The 17,680-nt window shown below is 42.6% G+C and overlaps 1 protein-coding gene across 1 annotated transcript in view; it reads right to left on the minus strand.

Moving 5' to 3' along the window:
• LOC126094658 (angiomotin-like protein 2) overlaps window positions 1–17,680 on the minus strand; it is a 166,409-nt gene that overhangs the window by 143,691 nt on the left and 5,038 nt on the right. The window contains exons 3-4 of the mRNA XM_049909167.1: window positions 9,584–9,800; window positions 6,236–6,458 (exon numbers count right to left, since the gene is read on the minus strand). Of these exons, the coding sequence (XP_049765124.1) occupies window positions 6,236–6,458; window positions 9,584–9,800 (440 nt within the window). The remainder of the gene's footprint in view (window positions 1–6,235; window positions 6,459–9,583; window positions 9,801–17,680) is intronic.

The following is a 17,680-nucleotide window of genomic DNA, read 5'->3' on the forward strand; positions in this document are numbered from 1 at the left end:
CCTTGGAAATCTGGATCAGGTGGATGGTTGGTCCAGTAAGGAATCACTGAGTGTCACAAAACTGAAACCAACAGGAGAAGCGAAAGCTTCTGCAGGGTATACAGAAGCTCTTAACGAAGCCACAACATTCAAAGAATTTAAAGAATGGTTAATTCATGGATATACGAAATGAAATAGTGCCAGATACTATACAGGACAATGAGGTGTAATATCTAACAAAAATATGGAAACTGTGCAACAACTTGCAGATACGATACAGAAAATTAATGATTGTACCTATGAATTAGGACTGGATGTTGCAGTCAATGAAATTATTTTGCAAGAAGCTGAACAGAGGATGCTTGATGTTTTTTTTTTTTAAGATAGTTTCCTGCGGAATGTCAAGAAGTGTGCACACAGCGGGTCTGGCAGGTTTGCATACAGCAGTGGTGTTAGCTATAGAGTGTGAGGAGGTCGATTGGTTGACTGGAAAGCAGCGTGAATGGACAGTGATTGTAGCTGATGTTAACCATTCTGGTGTGAACCAACAGGCCACATAAGGAGGCAGTGTTGCCAGCCTCAGGGTGATGTGAATAAAGGGAACCCAAGGTCCACCTGCAGTTCATCCCAGTTAAGATTGGATGATATGAAATTGTATGCAAAGGTAGACTGTGCGGTAAGAGGAACAGCACGAAAAAAAGGTTGCAGGATATTATTGGACGCAAGGCCACATGTGTAGGTCGCCAGTAGTTATCTGGCGACGCATAAGCAATTGGACCCATCACAGTACAGACTGTGTGGAGTGAAGGGGGCAGGATAGTTTTAGTTGGATGAAGCCATTGCCAGTGTAGCGATGTCGTGAGGTGAGCATCACGAAAGAGGAACCGATTAAACTGCGAACAATCACACTAAGACTTGATTCATATGATTTTGTACCTAAGGGTACTGGGAAATCACTTTAGGTCAGTAATGAGTCTTAAGATGCCAGTAGGAATTTTGTATGTGGTGGAACCTGTAGAAGAGAATGACATATTAGATCGGGTGGGTTGCTTAGTTAGAGAGGTATTGTATGCATACAAGAAATAGAAGGTGCAAAGAAGGTACCTGATTCTATAAATAATTTTAGCGCAGAGAACATAGGATTGACAAACGGGTTGTTAATTGCCAATATGAATATCCTGGACGAAGAAGAATGGGTCATGAGGATGTCAGCCACAGACAGTCATCAGAAGTCAATGAAACTGCACTACGAGGGAAGCAATACGGAACAGCTGGAAAAGTTACTTTTGGACTTTAAAGATTTTTTTTTTACCAAAAGGGCCATTACCAGCTATGTATATTACACAGCACCGCAAACCAACGGGAAATGATTCGTCAGCCTACTGCAAACATACAGAATACCTAGGTACTTGCAGCCAATTCTGGAGGAATTTGTCAATCTAACAGCTCCAAGAGTGGTTATCACCAGATGGGGGATGCACTACAGGGTCAACACAAAACAGAGTTTTCAGCATCCTGGGGACACTACCAATTCAGAACAACACCATTCTGATTTTAAAAAATGCATCTGCAACATTTCAGAGATTACTGGAAAGCATATTCATGATATTTGAAACCACTGTAATGGTTAGAGTATTTTGATGACATAATCGTCAATGGGAGTGGATACAGAACAGCATTTCCAGTGATTATGGGAAGTATTCCTAAGCTTAACAGCAATTAAATAAAGCAGTGAAATTAACACTGAGTATGGAAAAGCGTAGTTTTGTGACAAAAGAGGTAGCATACCTAGGTCATATCAGAAGTAAAGACGTGGTTAATACAGACCCAAGATTAATTAAAACTGTACATGAACTTCCTGTACCAGAATCTGTAAAGGAGCTGCAATTGTTCTTGGGACTTGCAAGTCATTACCACCAGTTCGTAAAAGGATTTGCAGATATTGCCAGACGGTTGACACAATTAAAAAAAAGATACTAAATTTACGTAATAGAGATTTTGTTCTATCATGCGACATGTCGAACCATGCACTTGGCTGTGTGTTGTCACAAGAGACAGAAGGCGTAGAACATACTCAGCTTACACATCAAGGCAACTACTTTCTGCAGAAAGAAATTATTCCACAACAGGAAAAGAGGTTTTAAACCTTATTTATGTAATCACATATTTCAAATTTTATCTGCACAATAAAAATTTTTGAAAAATAAAAAATTATGCGGCATTAAAATAGTTGTTGGGGTTAAAGGATCCTTCCAGTAAGGTGACACAATGGGCAGTAAGACTAAGTTAATTTGATTTTGAAGTTACGCATAAACCTCGGAAGAAGCATGGAAAAGTGGATGGCTTAAGTAGAAAAGTAGCATTATTACACACTGAGGTAACGAGCATAAGGAATGGCGAGCTGGACAAAGAGTGGATGACAAATATAAGCAGTATTTTAAGCACTCACAGTTTTGTATGTAGGATGGGTTGTTATGCAGAGAAACCAAGTTGGGACCACAGGTAGTGGTAGGGTCTTACCACATGGTAGAGACTACTTCACCAGTAAATGTCAACATTCAACTGCTGACAAAAAAGATAACTGTGCTTGTAGGTGGGTGAAAGATTTTCAAGGGAGTGCAGAAGTTATTCCGCGGATAGAAGATGCAGACCAAAAAGGGTATTGGAAGGAGAAAGGTATTGAAAGATAAACAAGAACTTGTGAATGAAATAATAACAAGGAACTCATATGGATTAAGGCCTAAGAGATAGTCTTATGTAATTAGTGTAAGCAGCTGCGGAGCAGCAATGAATTTAAGGGGAGGAAAGTAACAGATATTCCTACGGTAGGTGAGGTTTAGAGAAGCATGTACTGAATAACTCAAAACTACTTCAACAACAACTGACTAGAAAAGTAATGTGGTATCCCAAAGCTGCAGAAGAGACAGTCAACCAAACCAAAGTAAAAGTCTTCAATAGGGAAGTAGTAATCACAAAATAGTTGCAGTGTGTAGAAGATAGAAGAAAAGGTGTGTGTGTGTGTGTGTGTGTGTGTGTGTGTGTGTGTGTGTGTGTGTGTGTGTGTGTGTCTTATGGGTGCCCAATGGCGAGGTCATCAGTGCCCTTACACTGATCAATACAAACAAATGTGGGGAGAAACTAAAATAAATGTACACCCACACATACAAAATGAGCACAAATACACTATAGACCAGTGAGTAGCTATACATGAAATTAAAACACAGAAAATGAAACACAAAAGAGCTACAAGAAAAGCATAGAGAACTGTGACTGGCTGACCACTTGCAAAAAACCTGGGTGGGCCAGCCACCCTGTTGACACTTTAAAAACATCTCCATAAAATCTTGTTAAAAATGTTGGGCAATTCACAAAACTTTAAAACTTGAACCACATTCATTTGAACATTGCTTAAAATAGACGGCAGATCTAACGGTAAACCCGCAGCAACATAAATGTGGCACATAGTGATCTGCACACCACAAGCAATAAACACTGGACAGTCCTCTCGTCAGAGTAAGAATCCATTTATCTTGAGGCTGGGGCCTATGCAAAGACACAAAGACTTCGGCATGGCCGGAAGGAAGTATGCCACAAGCGAATTGTGGGCTTTATTACACGGAGCTTGTTGTTGGTCACTTCAAGCCACTTGTCTTCCCAATGATGCAGGAGTTTGTGCCACAACAGCAAGATGGTAGCGTGCAGGGGGATGGCACACTGAAATACCTTAGGGTCACGACACGCCTCCTTGGCCGCTCAATCTGCCCTTCCTTTCTCCGCAATTCCCACGTGCCCAGTACCCAGCAGAAAGCGGCAGATGGAAAGTAACAACTACAGGAGGCTATGCAGCAGGCTCTAAGAGGTCAGCTGGGTATAAAATTGTTGTTGCCAGAGCAGTATTTAGAGGGCCTATGGAAAGTACAGAAGAAACTACTGCCCGAGCTGAGGATGGTTTTAGAACCCAAGTACAAGAACTTACCCTTTTATTTCAAGGTATACACAATATCGGTGAGAACTGATGGAGCAAAAGTTTACATTTCTGTTTCTATACCAGTAGAGGGAAACAAGCACAACACGAGTGCTACATAGTTCATGCATATTGTGTCAAGTGAGGGATATTGAGAAAATTTGTAAGAGAAAAAACGTAGCGACTGCTATTAACTGTAAAAGACAATGAGCAATATGTAGAAATGGAGCAAGCGAAGTTACAAGAATGCCACTGAGGGGAAATCACAGTCAGTCTGAATATGGTAATAACAGATGGGCAGCATTCCTGTGCAGTGAAATTGCTAATGGGAAAAAAGTAAGTAAGAAAATGCAATAAAGAAGCGGTCGAGCCAAAATTGTACTTTCAGCATGTTGAGGTGCACTGGTTGTACTCTACCTTTGACAAGATGGTAGTGATGGCTAGTTGTTCTGAGAAGGGGAAGCTTACATCAGCAAACTGCCTAGAATTAAACTGGAGTGGTTTGTTATTAAATGGAATAGTGTGCAAGATAATGGGGGCTACTTTCCGTCTGCCTGTCACATTTTCCGGGATAACTCACCGGAATATTTTGCAGCTTCATTTGTATTGGCCAGAGGAACCATGGAAGTGCTACCCTCCTTAAATCTAACCAGCTTAAATCAAACTCGAGCTGGGATTAATGCGGTTTATAAACACGCTTTCGAACCCGCAGGGGAACGAGTCTACCTGGAAACCTTATTGCAGCATGTAAATTCATATTGGGAAAATCAGTAGTGGAAAGAGACAACACTGGCTATTGTCGTACCAACCACTGAAGCGGGATTTTTTATGATGAGCGCAGTCCCTGTTCTGGAACGTAGAAGACGAAGCACAAGATTGTGCTCGGACTCAGCCATTGCTCAAATTCCAGTGAATTGGATACACCGAGCATAAATGCAGCAGAAGGAAGCTGAATGCACAAAGGGGTACTATTAGAAATAACTGATTCCTGTTTAGCTTATAAGTTGGAAACAGGGAGTTAGAAGTTATTGTGCAAGAAGTGTAGTAATGAATTAAGGTCCGTGGTGTTTGACTTTAGGGACAGGGCAAAGGCCCCCTGTGGAAATGTGTAAGAAAAGTGAAAGGGCAAAGGAAACCAATTTTAGAACAATTCTTAAGAGGTGAAACAGGACCAGTTGCCAGGAACTGTAGTGTAAAGGATAATCTAGTTTGGTTGACCCGAGGAATTGGGTCTTGATAAAAGGAGAGCACTGTAGCATACTGACCGTGTTTGGTCAAAAAATACACCAGAGCGGAAGCGAGCTGTAACAGGGCCAGCCAAAGGCGGGCGAGAGTGTTACATGTTGCCAAGCGCAACACAGCCAACTGGCATTGTGAAGGGGAGCCAGCTGAGGGTGGTATAGCAACAGCCGACACTGCAATATGCTAGTTGAAAGAAGGAAGCCTTTTCTCACTTGCACCACAGAAATGTTTAGAGTCCGCGCCTTAAGCCTAAATGAACACAGTCAGGAGCATATAAGTACTCTGCCATTCATGTACTAGCTCATTCTCGTCTCTGTATCACAGTCTACACCACGAGGCTATGACACCTGGAGCAACATCCTGGAATGCAGTACAGTGTCCGCTGTTCAACCACAAGACAGGGCAGACTGCCCTGTGTCACAGGGAAGCCATCTACTTGCTGGAAGAAGTTCATGGCCATCGTCAGCTAAGCAGATGCAATTGTCATCACAGTAGCAGCTGGAGACATTGCTGACAGTAGCATCGGAGTAATACCAAGGTAGGCCCTGCTCTTTGTACTGTCAGCAATGCTGGACCTCTACTGTTTAGCACAAGAGGCAACTGGATGCCTCCACCAAGGTGTTTCTATGAAATTATGCCATTTGATGGTAATATATTACTGTGCTTGGAATTTTGTTCTTCCATGGGAATTACTTTGAGTGTTAATGTACATACAGATTGTTCCCACTTCTTTCATGCTTTGGTTGGTTCTTATTGGCACACCATTACATGCTGATACAGTCCACACTATTGGGTGAAACAATTCACACATCTGACAAAACGATGCTCACAACATTAGCATGTTTCTGTTTACTTGTAGCTACAGCTTGTTTGTAGCTACAGCTATTATTTTATTAGCATGAACATTATAAAGCACCACATAATTTTTGTCATTTTCCTTAACCTCGAAGCATTTGTTCCAAATCAATTTACAGCCCGGCACACGAAAACTGGTTCAAGAATTTGTTGCGGTTCTACCATAAAAAAGATAATTCATAATTATTACAGTACCTGTGATTGACTCAAGTAATCATCAGGAATATCAGTTATCTCACGAACACTGGGATCATAGATGCGACCTTCTTTGTTGCTGCCCAATGAGAGTGAAGGAGACGGAGAATGGGAATGAGATCCCATTTTCTTGTTTGTTTCCACAGTTGGTGATGCACTGTAGGAATGAGATGACAAGTAGTTCTGACCATTTCCATCTTGCATATCTCGAATACCCGATAACCTGTAACAATTCCCTACTATCAAACAAAGCATCGTGATCCACGGGTAATATGGCTGTTTTCAACCATAACTGTTTGATAAAATTAGTACATAAAATGTGATAGATACATCACATGTTGTTACTTACCTTTTTATTTTATAAGGTGTTGCACTTCATGGCATTAGTTTTGCGATTAATCATTCAGCAGTACATAAACAATATTCAAAGAACAGTATGCACTATTTGAATTTTCTTAGAAATAATGAGAGTGTAGCCTGTACTGGGGAATGCATGGAAGAACTAAGGAAAGGAGAGGGGAGGGAGGGTGGAGGACATTCAATGTATTTTCTATGATGGAAGTTTGTGTGTGTGTGTGTGTGTGTGTGTGTGTGTGTGTGTGTGTGTTTTATACTGTTCTTCCTTGATATTAACAATAAGTTACCTATGGTTTGTGGTGCAATAACTACGTTGAATCTCTCATCTTCCAACAGCAATATTTTTTCACCTTATAGTCTCATAACACACTGATACTTATATGATGAACCACAACATAATTTCCTTCTATCCATTCACCAGTATTTAACTACATATGGTAACTGCAACTGATTATGGACTGCTGCAGTGCTTACGAGTTAGCACTTGTTGTGCCACATGTGTTGAGGTCCATGGTGTTACTTGTAACTTATGTAAATAAAAAAAGTTGCTTGTCACGTGTACAATTTATAACCATGCGGTTACTTTCATCATTCTATGTGATATGAACTTTTTGCTTTAACACTATTGAAATAAAATTACTAAAGAACTGTGTGTGTGTGTGTGTGTGTGTGTGTGTGTGTGTGCGCGCGTGCGTGCGTGCGCGTGTTTGAAGTCTGCTTTTCACTTATGATTCCCCTTCCATTTGATATCGTATACATATTTTTCCATCTCCTCTAATATGCCTATTTACCAGAATTTCTCTAGCAAGCATAACTAGGTCAGATCTTATTTCACAGTGCCCTGTTCTCTGGTGTGGTTTTAGAATGACATATTTGTTAGACTTCTCAAATGTAAAACAACCATTGTACTAATGGGAACAGGTATTGCAATTCCGGACTGACCTATATAAAATTTATGGTAATGACTGCATATAGTCTCATGAATATCTGACTTGGCTCACCTCTCACATACTAATTTTCCATAAACTGTTGGCAGTGACAAAAGACATTTAAATATTTATATTTTTTAACAGCTTAGTTAATTTTTACATATAAATCGTAAGTATGCCAGCCATTACAGAGCTTCAGAAGGCAAAATGTGCAGTACTGCCGTCACAGCCACATAAAAGTACGATGCTTTCTCGTTTTCAGAACTAATAGGTTGGCAAAGGTTAAACAGAGAGGCAGGTCATTCAAGCAGGAGTTTGAATGACCAACAAGTGGGTGTCACTGCATCCTGAGGTTTGAGTGGCCTGCCTTACCTTTTAATGTTCCCCAACCTATCTCACTCTTCTCCCCAAAACAGGAACTATTAGTTCTTAATGTTAAGAAGTATCTCACTTTTACTTTAATGTTTGTGTACTACACATTTAGCCTCCTGAAGGCTAAGTATTAGCCAGGAATTCTGTCTCACCATTGGCTTTCGCTACTGAATTTTCCTTTCTTACTATTAAATCTATAGCCTATATGTTCTTAGAGATTTTGTTCTTTTTTTGTAGGTGGTGAAATCATTACTTTTGTCACTATTTTTCTCTCTTTTTTTACAAGCTGTGACATATATTCCACTTTAGAATTCTTTACCCATTATTTTGTGCAGTTAATCTGATTCATTTTTATACTTAACAATATTTGTTAAAATGAGTGCTATGCCATCACTGCACCAAACACAGTCTGTTTAATATGAGCCAACATGAACTGAGGAGTTCTCTATGATTGTGTTTATACTTGTTTTCGAGATACAAATCAAGCACTGAAAACAGTTTTCAGCTTTGCACCTATCCAATATGTAGAACAAAACTGATCACATTTGTATGAGCTTAAAAAAACTACTCCACTGCCTCTCTGATAGCATGGTTGGGGAAAAAAAAGGGAGAATGCTTGTTCCAAAAGCAATGCTGATGAATGAGTCAAGTTGGTAGACTTACACAATATTCCAACTGCAATGCCAGAAACTCCAGGAAGGACTCCACAAGAGATTTCAGCACACAATTTATATTACCTTCAGCATACATGTCATTATTTTGTACATTGAGAAAAAGCAATCACAAAAGAAAATTGTCTACAAAAATCTCCATCAATTAGTGTAAAAGTTTTCAGAAATACGATTCAGCAAATCACAACATTAATTACTACAATTGTAAATACATGAAATGCTGTTCTGTGCCCAAGGAATCCAGAGGGCAATAGTTGTTCCAATAGTATTTTCAGGATGGATGATGTGTAGAAAAAGGTATTGAATGAGATGAAATATGTTAGAGCTAAAGGTAACAGTGGTGCCAGTGGTGGTACGAGTATTTGAGTAATGTGAAAGAATAATGCATAGACACATTGACAGTTCTTACACCAAATCCTTTTGTTTTACAACCATTTTTAGTTTTCCACATCATCTTCAGATTAATGACAACTGTAGTAGTAGTAGTAGTAGTAGTAGTAGTAGTAGTAGTAGTTATAGAAGGAGGAAGAGGAGGAGCGGAGATGGAATATTTTGTAACATTAGAATGATAGGGAGACAATAATTATTACTATGCACAAGTCCACTAAGATCAGGCACCTGTTTGTATGGCCTATTTTAGTTCACTTAGGTAACAGACTGTAACTGTGGAAGAATAAGAGATTTGGTGAATAACAGCTTAGCCACAGCCTGTATGGTGTTTCCAGGGTGACTTATTCTGCTATAATATAATCCACAATTTTTGACTGGCTAAAATAGTGTGCCAGACCAATATCCAAATCCAGACCTGTATCTTTCATTAGTAATGTGTTTATCACTATGTTACAAACTGAAGGATTTATTCTGCAAACAGCTCTTAGGTTGTGGCTATACAGCTAGGTACACATGAGAGGCTGTATGAAGTATAGTTAGCTGGGTAGTAGCAGAAAGTTAATGAAGTATTGAAGGTTTACAGAGAGAGTAATAAACATGCATAAGGAAATAATCCAAACTTCTATTACCGGCCAGTCCAGCTCTCATCGCCAGCTCCATGGATGATGAGGGTATTATAGGAAGACGATGATACATCTAAACTGCTTCTGTTTGAGCTAAGATTCTCCTGCCCTTGTGGCTCTTGTCGTGCTGTGTGCTTGATTACATATCTTTCTTCATGGCTTAGGTTCTCATTAGATGTAGAAACATCTGTCTCACTTCCACTGAGGCTTTGTGGGAAAGTTCCTGTAATTATGTTGAATTCATCATGATACTAAGCAATGAAGTAATTAATCTTATTATTCCATATGTATTTTAAAAAATAAAATAATTTTCAATCACCTATTCATCAACACAGTAAATGACTTCTCCACATTCTTCACAAATTATGCACACTGTGTCTAGAAAAGCCAGTCCTCATTCAGATGTACAGAAGAAAGGAACATTTTCCGGCACAGTTATAACTAAGTGGAATATGATACAGAAAATTAACTACACAGAACCATGTCATGGTTTTAGACAGAGTATTACTAATGCAGTAATCACTACACCATATTCCGTCCAAAGCAATCCGACCATCCTTGTTATTGTTAAGTTATATGTCTCATACTGCCTCCGAGTTGTTATGGCAACAACTGAATGAAAACAATCAATTCAATGAGTTGTTTCAAAACAATCACCTCATTTGGTTATATTTTTAGTTATTGGTTGAATTCCTCACTCATTCTTTTGAGTGAAACCAGTCTACTGGAAGAAAGAAATAAAATCACATGGTTTTAGTTTTCCTTATCAGATGGGCTATTCATTCATTTGAGTGAAGCTGGTGTATCAATCAGTACGTCAATATGGTGTAATGCGAATGCAGCAGAAGGCACACAACCTCCAAGTGAAGGAAGCAAAATAGCAATCTCTGCATTACACCATAACAGGGCTGTCGGAAGTAAGGCTCTGTAACTCCAAGCACCAGAGCATCACTGTAACAGTCCAACATTAGAGAAAGACCTGAGCTCGATAACCAAGAATAGTTACTGAACCACCACAATAAGGCAATGAATGCTGCTAAATCCAATAAACCAGGAGAAATACGATCACATGCCTACAGCAACCGGACCATAGATGTGAGCTATGCTTTTTAAATAACCAGGCTTTTGCAGCTCGTGGACACATTCAGTCATGCCACCATTCTGTACGTGTCCCCAGTACCAGAGAGAATGACTTTCTATTTAATTTCACTGAAACCATGGCAAGTCGATCGATTATGGTCTTTTAGCTACCTGCTTGTTCTCTCTGACACCAAGAGACAGGCATTCCAATCCAAGTCACAGCTGTGGTCTGCTGTTGCCACCTATTTGGACGTCGTAGATGAGGTGAAGACTAGTGTGTTGCCAACCCTTCACCTACTGAGGGTTGTTTGTGGATGATCTGCAAGTTGTCTTCCCGCACACTACCCAGATGCGGTGCATCCGAACTGTCCCCTGGCCGTTCTGTGAACATCTGCTGCAGTATTGGTCGTCCCACACCAGTCCTAAACAACGACTGTTGTATTGGACTGTACAGTCAGTTACACTTACCTAACCACATGACGGACCATCCTAGAGAGCACTGAGGTGTAGAGTCACCCTGTGCTGCAAAACATCCAGTAACGGACAAAACCTCTCATTTTCCTCACTGCAGCTGGCACACCACTGCATTGGCTGCCCTCACTAACCTGACTCGCTAACAATTGGCACCTGTCGTTCTCCCCAATGTGCCCATGAGGCCCAACACACTGCACGATGCTACGAAGCACCTTACCTGTCCTGCACTGCTGCTCAGCTCCCTCAACCCGCAGCAGCCTCAAGCAACCCGAGTCACTACATTTGCTGCCAGGAAGTGGTCATCAGATACTCTGACACTGCTACGTCTGGTGGCAGTGGTAGCTGTTGTCTCAATGGTTCGTTCATACCACATCAGGAGTGTTGACCATTGACTTGCAGTGCCAGCACAATGTGCTGCCGTAGTAAATATTTTTTTTTTATTGTTGACTTTTTGGTTTGTGTGTGTGTATCTTGTTTGCCCATGGTAGAATGTAGGGACATTTAGCCTAACGTTAAAGTTACCCTTGTCTTAAATGCTGGAGTCTACAGGTTTATTGCAATTTAGAGGGACTGGTAAAAAACACAAGGTAGGTTGGTTGTTGGTGTTAAAGGGACCATACTGTGAAGTCTCAGTCCCTTTATCTTTTATGTATGGAACCAGGAATAAACCTCAGAAGAGGAAGGCAATTCCTGGTAAGTCTGACTGCAAGCCAGATACAATAAGACACATATAATCATGGAGAAGTAGGGGGAGTGAGAGGTGATAAAGAGGTTGATACACTCTGCCCAGAATGCCGTTGGAGATTCCTGGCGTTTGGTATGCAGTGGGAGATGCACCCTCTGCGAACCACCAGCACCACCACACCATCTGCTGCCCCAATAAAATAAGCAACACAGACAAGATGATGAAAGTTTAAGATAGATAAAACATTAAAAATGGCAAACACAAACAAGGAGAATAAAAAAGTAGGAAGGGTAGGGGCCAGACCAGACCTCAAGTAAGGGTTGCCATGGGACCCCACCAATGGGCCATAGCAGGCGAGGGGTGTCCCTCCAACCTCTCAGGCAGTCATTGATGCCAAAGTGCCTCACCTCACAGAGATAAGCAGAAACTATCTTCGCGGGCGAAATGTAAAACCAGGTCAGCCAGGAAGTTTAAGATATCGCCACAAAGCAGCCAAATTTGGGCAGTCTAGTAAGATCAGGCAGACACCACATCAGCATTAATGTGGTCCTAACGTTGGAGAAAGTGGCTGTGGGTAAGCCAAGTATGTCCAATGTGTAGCCGAAAACGGGCAATCAATTCCCTGCAAGAAGGGAAGACCCTGTGTGGTCATGTCTCCTTTATTGCCCTCAGATTGAAGAGTCCATGGCGAATAGTTCAGAGTTCCAGACATCCAGCAACTGATGGCGTAGAGTCAACCAAAGGTCCAGTTCTCGGACACCCTTTTCCAAAATCTGCATCCTGGTGGTCAAATTTGCCAAGCTGTCAGCATGTTCATTCCCTGAGATCTCAACATGTCCAGGGGTAAAAACAAAGACGACTTGCTGTCCAGCTTTATGGAGGTCAAAAAGAAGATCCTGGATAGGCATGACTAATGGGTGATGAGGGTAGCACTGGTCTACAGCCCAAGGCTGCTCAGGGAGTCACTGCACATTAGATGAATCTTGCCACTGCAAGAATTAGCATGGCTAAGGGCTTGTTTGATGGCCACCCATTCAGCAGTGAAGATGCTGCATCCACCTGGCCAGCTAGGACAGTAGTGCACTTCACCTTGCACATGTGTATGCAAAACCAGTTTGTCGACTGACCATTAAGCTACCATTGTATACCACTTCCAAACCTGGAAACACATAAAAGACAGCCAGCAACAGGTGGCGAAACACCATGGTGTTGACAATCTTTCGGTCCAAATGATAAATCAAGATAGATCTGAGGTAGGAGTAAAACACATGGAATGTACGCGATTACTCACTGACAAGAGGCAACAGCGGGGAAAGTTGACATTCAGAGTAGAGATGTTTTAGTCAAACTGCAATTATGACCCCAATTCTAGGTCTCTGTTGTGGAAGGTGGACCTCCCTACCAGGGAAAAGGACATGGCAGTTTGGATGTTTAGGGGAGATTTGAACATGTATAGCATAACTGAGCAGCTGCTGTTGGTACCAGGTCTGTAGTGGAGGGATCCCATCCTCCGTGAGCAGGTTGTTCACAAGGCTAGTCTGAAAGGCTCCTGTTGCAAATCAAACCCCACAGTGGTGTATTCGGTCCAGTGACCACAATGCTGAGGGTGATGTCACACCATATGCTGGACTCCCATAACCAAGATGGGACAGGATCATGGCTTTGAAAAGCTTCAGAAGGATAGTGCAGTCTGCACCCCTGCTGCTGTTACTGAAGCAGCAAAGTGTACTAAGGTGTGTCCAGCACCTTTGCTTAAGTTGGAGAAGATGGGGAAGCCACATCACCCGGGCATTGAAGACCAGTCTCAAAAAGCAGTAAGTCTCCACCACATTGAGTAGTTTGTCTTTGAGGTAAAATTCTGGTTGTGGATGACCAGTACAATGGTGACAGAAGTGCATGATACAAGTCCTAGTGTCAAAAAATTGAAAGCCCTGGGTGAGGGTCTATAACTGCGCCTTCTGAACCGTGTCCTGAAGTCAGCGTTCAGCACCATCCGCATTAGAGGAGCAACAGTAAAAGCAAAATTCATCAGCATACAAGCAGGATGATACCAAAGACCCACAGCTAGACTGTTGATGTTCACTAAAAAGAAGGGGATACTTAATGCAAAGCCCTGCAGGACCCCATTCTCTTGATTATGAGGGGTACTGTGGGAAGCATGAATTCGAACGCGGAAAGTACGGTCTAATGAGAAGTTCTGGGCCAAAACTGGAAGTGGGCTCTGGGGACCCCAATCATGTAAGGCAGAAAGGGTGTGTTGTCGCCCTGTGATGTCATTAACCCTTTTGTAGATCAAAGAAGACAGCAATAAGCTGTTGACGTCAGTCGTAACCTGTCTGGATGGCAGACTCCAGGCAAAACAAATTATCAGCAGTGGAAAGGACTTGGTGAAAACCACCTTGGGAAGGAGCCAGAAGGCCCCAAGACTCAAGTGCCCACACAGCTGCTGTTTCACCACACATTCAAGCAACTTACATAGAACATTAGTGAGACTAACTGGGCAGTCACAGTTCATTTGCAGGGGATGCTTACCCAGTTTCATCACAGGGACAACGATACTCTCCCACCATTGAGATGGGAGTCGCGCTGACAATCTGCTGGTAGGATTTTAAGCATTTAGTTGTGGATGCAGTTTGTTTCTGGGGCTGTATCATTCCCACTCACTGAATGGAGGATTGCAGGGCTCCAGGTGCCGTGTAGTGAAAGATACATGCAATCATTCAATCCAATGTTTCAGGATATGAAAGACAGGTTGACAATTCTTGTAGGCAGAGGCTCGAGCACAATACAGAGCAAAAAGTTCAGCTACAGTGTCTGAGTCAGTGAATACAGTACTGTTCAAAGAAATACCAAGTACACCTGCAGGGGACTGATATGCATCGAGGCGTCTGCTCTTCACCCAAATCTGCGAAGGAAGCGTACAAGGTCCAATGATTGAACAGTACCATTTGCAGCGTTCTTGCTTCCGTTGTTTTATTAAGTGACAGACCCATGCACAGAGCCGTTTAAAGCCGATGAGAAGGTCAACTGACGGATGTCACGTATGGCATTGAAGAGCCATGGCTGCAAACAGGAAGATCAATAGCCAAAGTAAGTTCCATGTGTCACACTGAAGTGTATGGAGGCACCAGTACTCAAGTGACAGAGGTCAAGATGTGCCAGGAAGTTTTCGGTGTCTTTACCTCCTCCAGCATTCGAGGTTCCACCCCGCATAGGGTTATGAGCATTGAAGTCACCCAAGATTAGGAAGGGGGGAGAGGGGGCGATCTGAGAAACCAATGCACACAATACATTCTCAGGCATTCCATCATAGGGAGGGAGATAAACATTATAGGTAGTAAAATCCTGAAATGCCCTAACTCAAACAGCCACATCCTCCAAAGCTGTATCAAGGGGGACCAGTTCACTATATACAGAGTTAAGAAAGTATGTGCAAACTTCACTTGACACCCCATCATGATCAGCATGATTCTTAAAACATATATCCCCAGTAGCCACGAAGGGCACGGATATGTGTTGCTGGAAACCAAGTTTGCTGAACAGTAATGCAGGAAGCAAGGAAGGAACTCAACCTGGTGGCGGGGAAAAACCACAACAACTCCACTGGATAACTGTGCTGTCAGTATACTGTGAAGGCAAAAGACAGGTTATGTCTCAGGGTCACCTGCTCCCACTGGTTCAGAGTGTACGGTATCAAGACCCACAAGTTCTGGGGCATGTTGTGTGGTGCAATCTGAAGCCTCTGGGGCCACCGGGGTCGTTGCCGTGGGCTCAGAAGCAGAACATAAGAGATATGGTGGCCACCAGAATTTCCTTCATCTTGGAAGACTTCTTTTTGTCTTTCTTTGCTTTAGGGGTTTGGATGAGTGGGAGGATTTCCTTGAATTAGTTTCCGGGAATGGAGAAGATCATGAAGTCCTACAACCAACAGCCTGTGGCTTCTTCAGCCACTGGCTAGAATCCAGCTGAAGACCAGCAGAAACCTAGGAGGAGACTGTCCCAAGGGACCACTTCCTGGAGTGATAAGCTGTATGAGGGTGATGTGTCTCAGCTGCAGAAGGGGATCTGCATCCCCAGTAGGTGGGGAGCCATTGTTCCCAAAATGGGTGTGGGGGATACAGCATGGGGAGAGCTCCCAACCATCAGGTGGACAAAGCATGGTCAAGTGGCTCTTAGGGCTTACTGTAGGAAGCATAATGGAGGAGAGTACCACCAGCAGAGAGGGCAATGTTGTCACATTATTATGCGTGCAGGGTGTAGATGCTCATACTTTTCCTTGGCCCCTTGTTATATCAGTCCGTCCAGTCTTATATTCTTGTATTCTCTCTCTCTCTCTCTCTCTCTCTCTCTCTCTCTCTCTGAAAGACAGTGCAGTCTGGTGAGCAGGGAGAATGGTGCCCTCCACAGTTGATGCAGACGGGGGAGGAGCAAAAGGAACATCCACGTGCAACAGGCGTTCACAATCCCTACAAACTGGCCTGGTGTCACAACACGATGACGTGCCCAAATTTCATACATCTGAAGTACAGCTTGGGGAGGGGAGGGGGGGGGGACATATTATTTCATGTCACATCGGTGTACCACCACCTTTAACTTTCCAGGCAATGAATTGCCCTCAAAGGCCGATAAAGGCCCTGGTAGTAACCCTATTGTCCTTTGGCTCCCTATGGACATGACAAAGTGTACCCCATCCACTGTGCGATTTGCAGGGGGGGATGGGGGGGATTCCCCCCCCCTCTGCATCAGGCCATCCCCTCCTCTGGTTTTAGTTTATGTATCCCAACCTAGGATGTTTATTTCCCACCCACTGGAGTAAAACTTTACATATAATTTAAATTTGTGGAGCCGAATACTGAAAGTTTTTAATTATTCTTACTATTAATATGTTTCAGTTTTCTATCTTCAGAATAAGTACAGCTTTTCACAAATGTGCCTCTACTTTTTGAATTCCCCTCGTATACTTGTATATAGATTATTTTGTAAATAAGCTTTACCTATAATGTACTTTTAAAGATATAACAAGGGATGGCCTTTCTGATAGTACATATGCGTGAATAGTGAGGTTCGGCATTAACATCTATTTATAAATAGCTGTTTAACCATGCGTAACGCCATGGTCCAAGCTAGTAACATACATAATTCTACTAACCCCCTAAGACATCCCCCCCACTGGTAAAAGCACAAATCGCACCTTGACCCCATCACTCCAAGTTGGCACATAGCTCATTATCAGGTTACAAGAGGTGGTCACGATCAAAAATGATGCCTCGAACCATGTTTAGACTACTATGGGGAATGACAGACACTGAAATGTTACCCAAATTGTCACAAGCAAGCAACACCCATGTCTGGCAGGGGATGCTGTTCTAACCAGAAGTGACCCACTCTTTATTTCAGAGATGGCTGCAACTTCCCCAAACTTGTTCCCTAGCATCTCTACAATGAATAAAGGCTTTGTGGCCGAAAAGGAATTCCCATCTGTCCTTGAACAAACCCAGTGTTCGGGGGAGTATTTCCCTGCTTGTCCCTTAGCCTGATGTTCCTCCCACAGCGTAGCCAGGGAAGGAAACATTTTAGGATCGTATCTCTCTGCATTAATCGAGCTCTTTCCTTCTGAAGAGACTGCTGGAACTGTGAGACCAATATCAGGAGAAAGCTTCATAGTCAAGTCATCCACCACACTGCCACCCACTCTGAATGGAGATTCTCCCCATGGACACCCCCCCCCCCCCCCCCAGCCTCAGCAACAGTTACCTGGCCAGTAATCTGCTGCTCAGAGCCCCTGTGCCCTAGTCACGACAGGCACATACTCCTAGGTATGTATGGGAGATATCAGCTCAGTCACCAACAGTGCGAACCCTACA

The sequence above is a fragment of the Schistocerca cancellata genome, chromosome 1, assembly GCF_023864275.1.
Source record: "Schistocerca cancellata isolate TAMUIC-IGC-003103 chromosome 1, iqSchCanc2.1, whole genome shotgun sequence".
NCBI classification, from domain to species: Eukaryota; Metazoa; Arthropoda; class Insecta; order Orthoptera; family Acrididae; genus Schistocerca; species Schistocerca cancellata.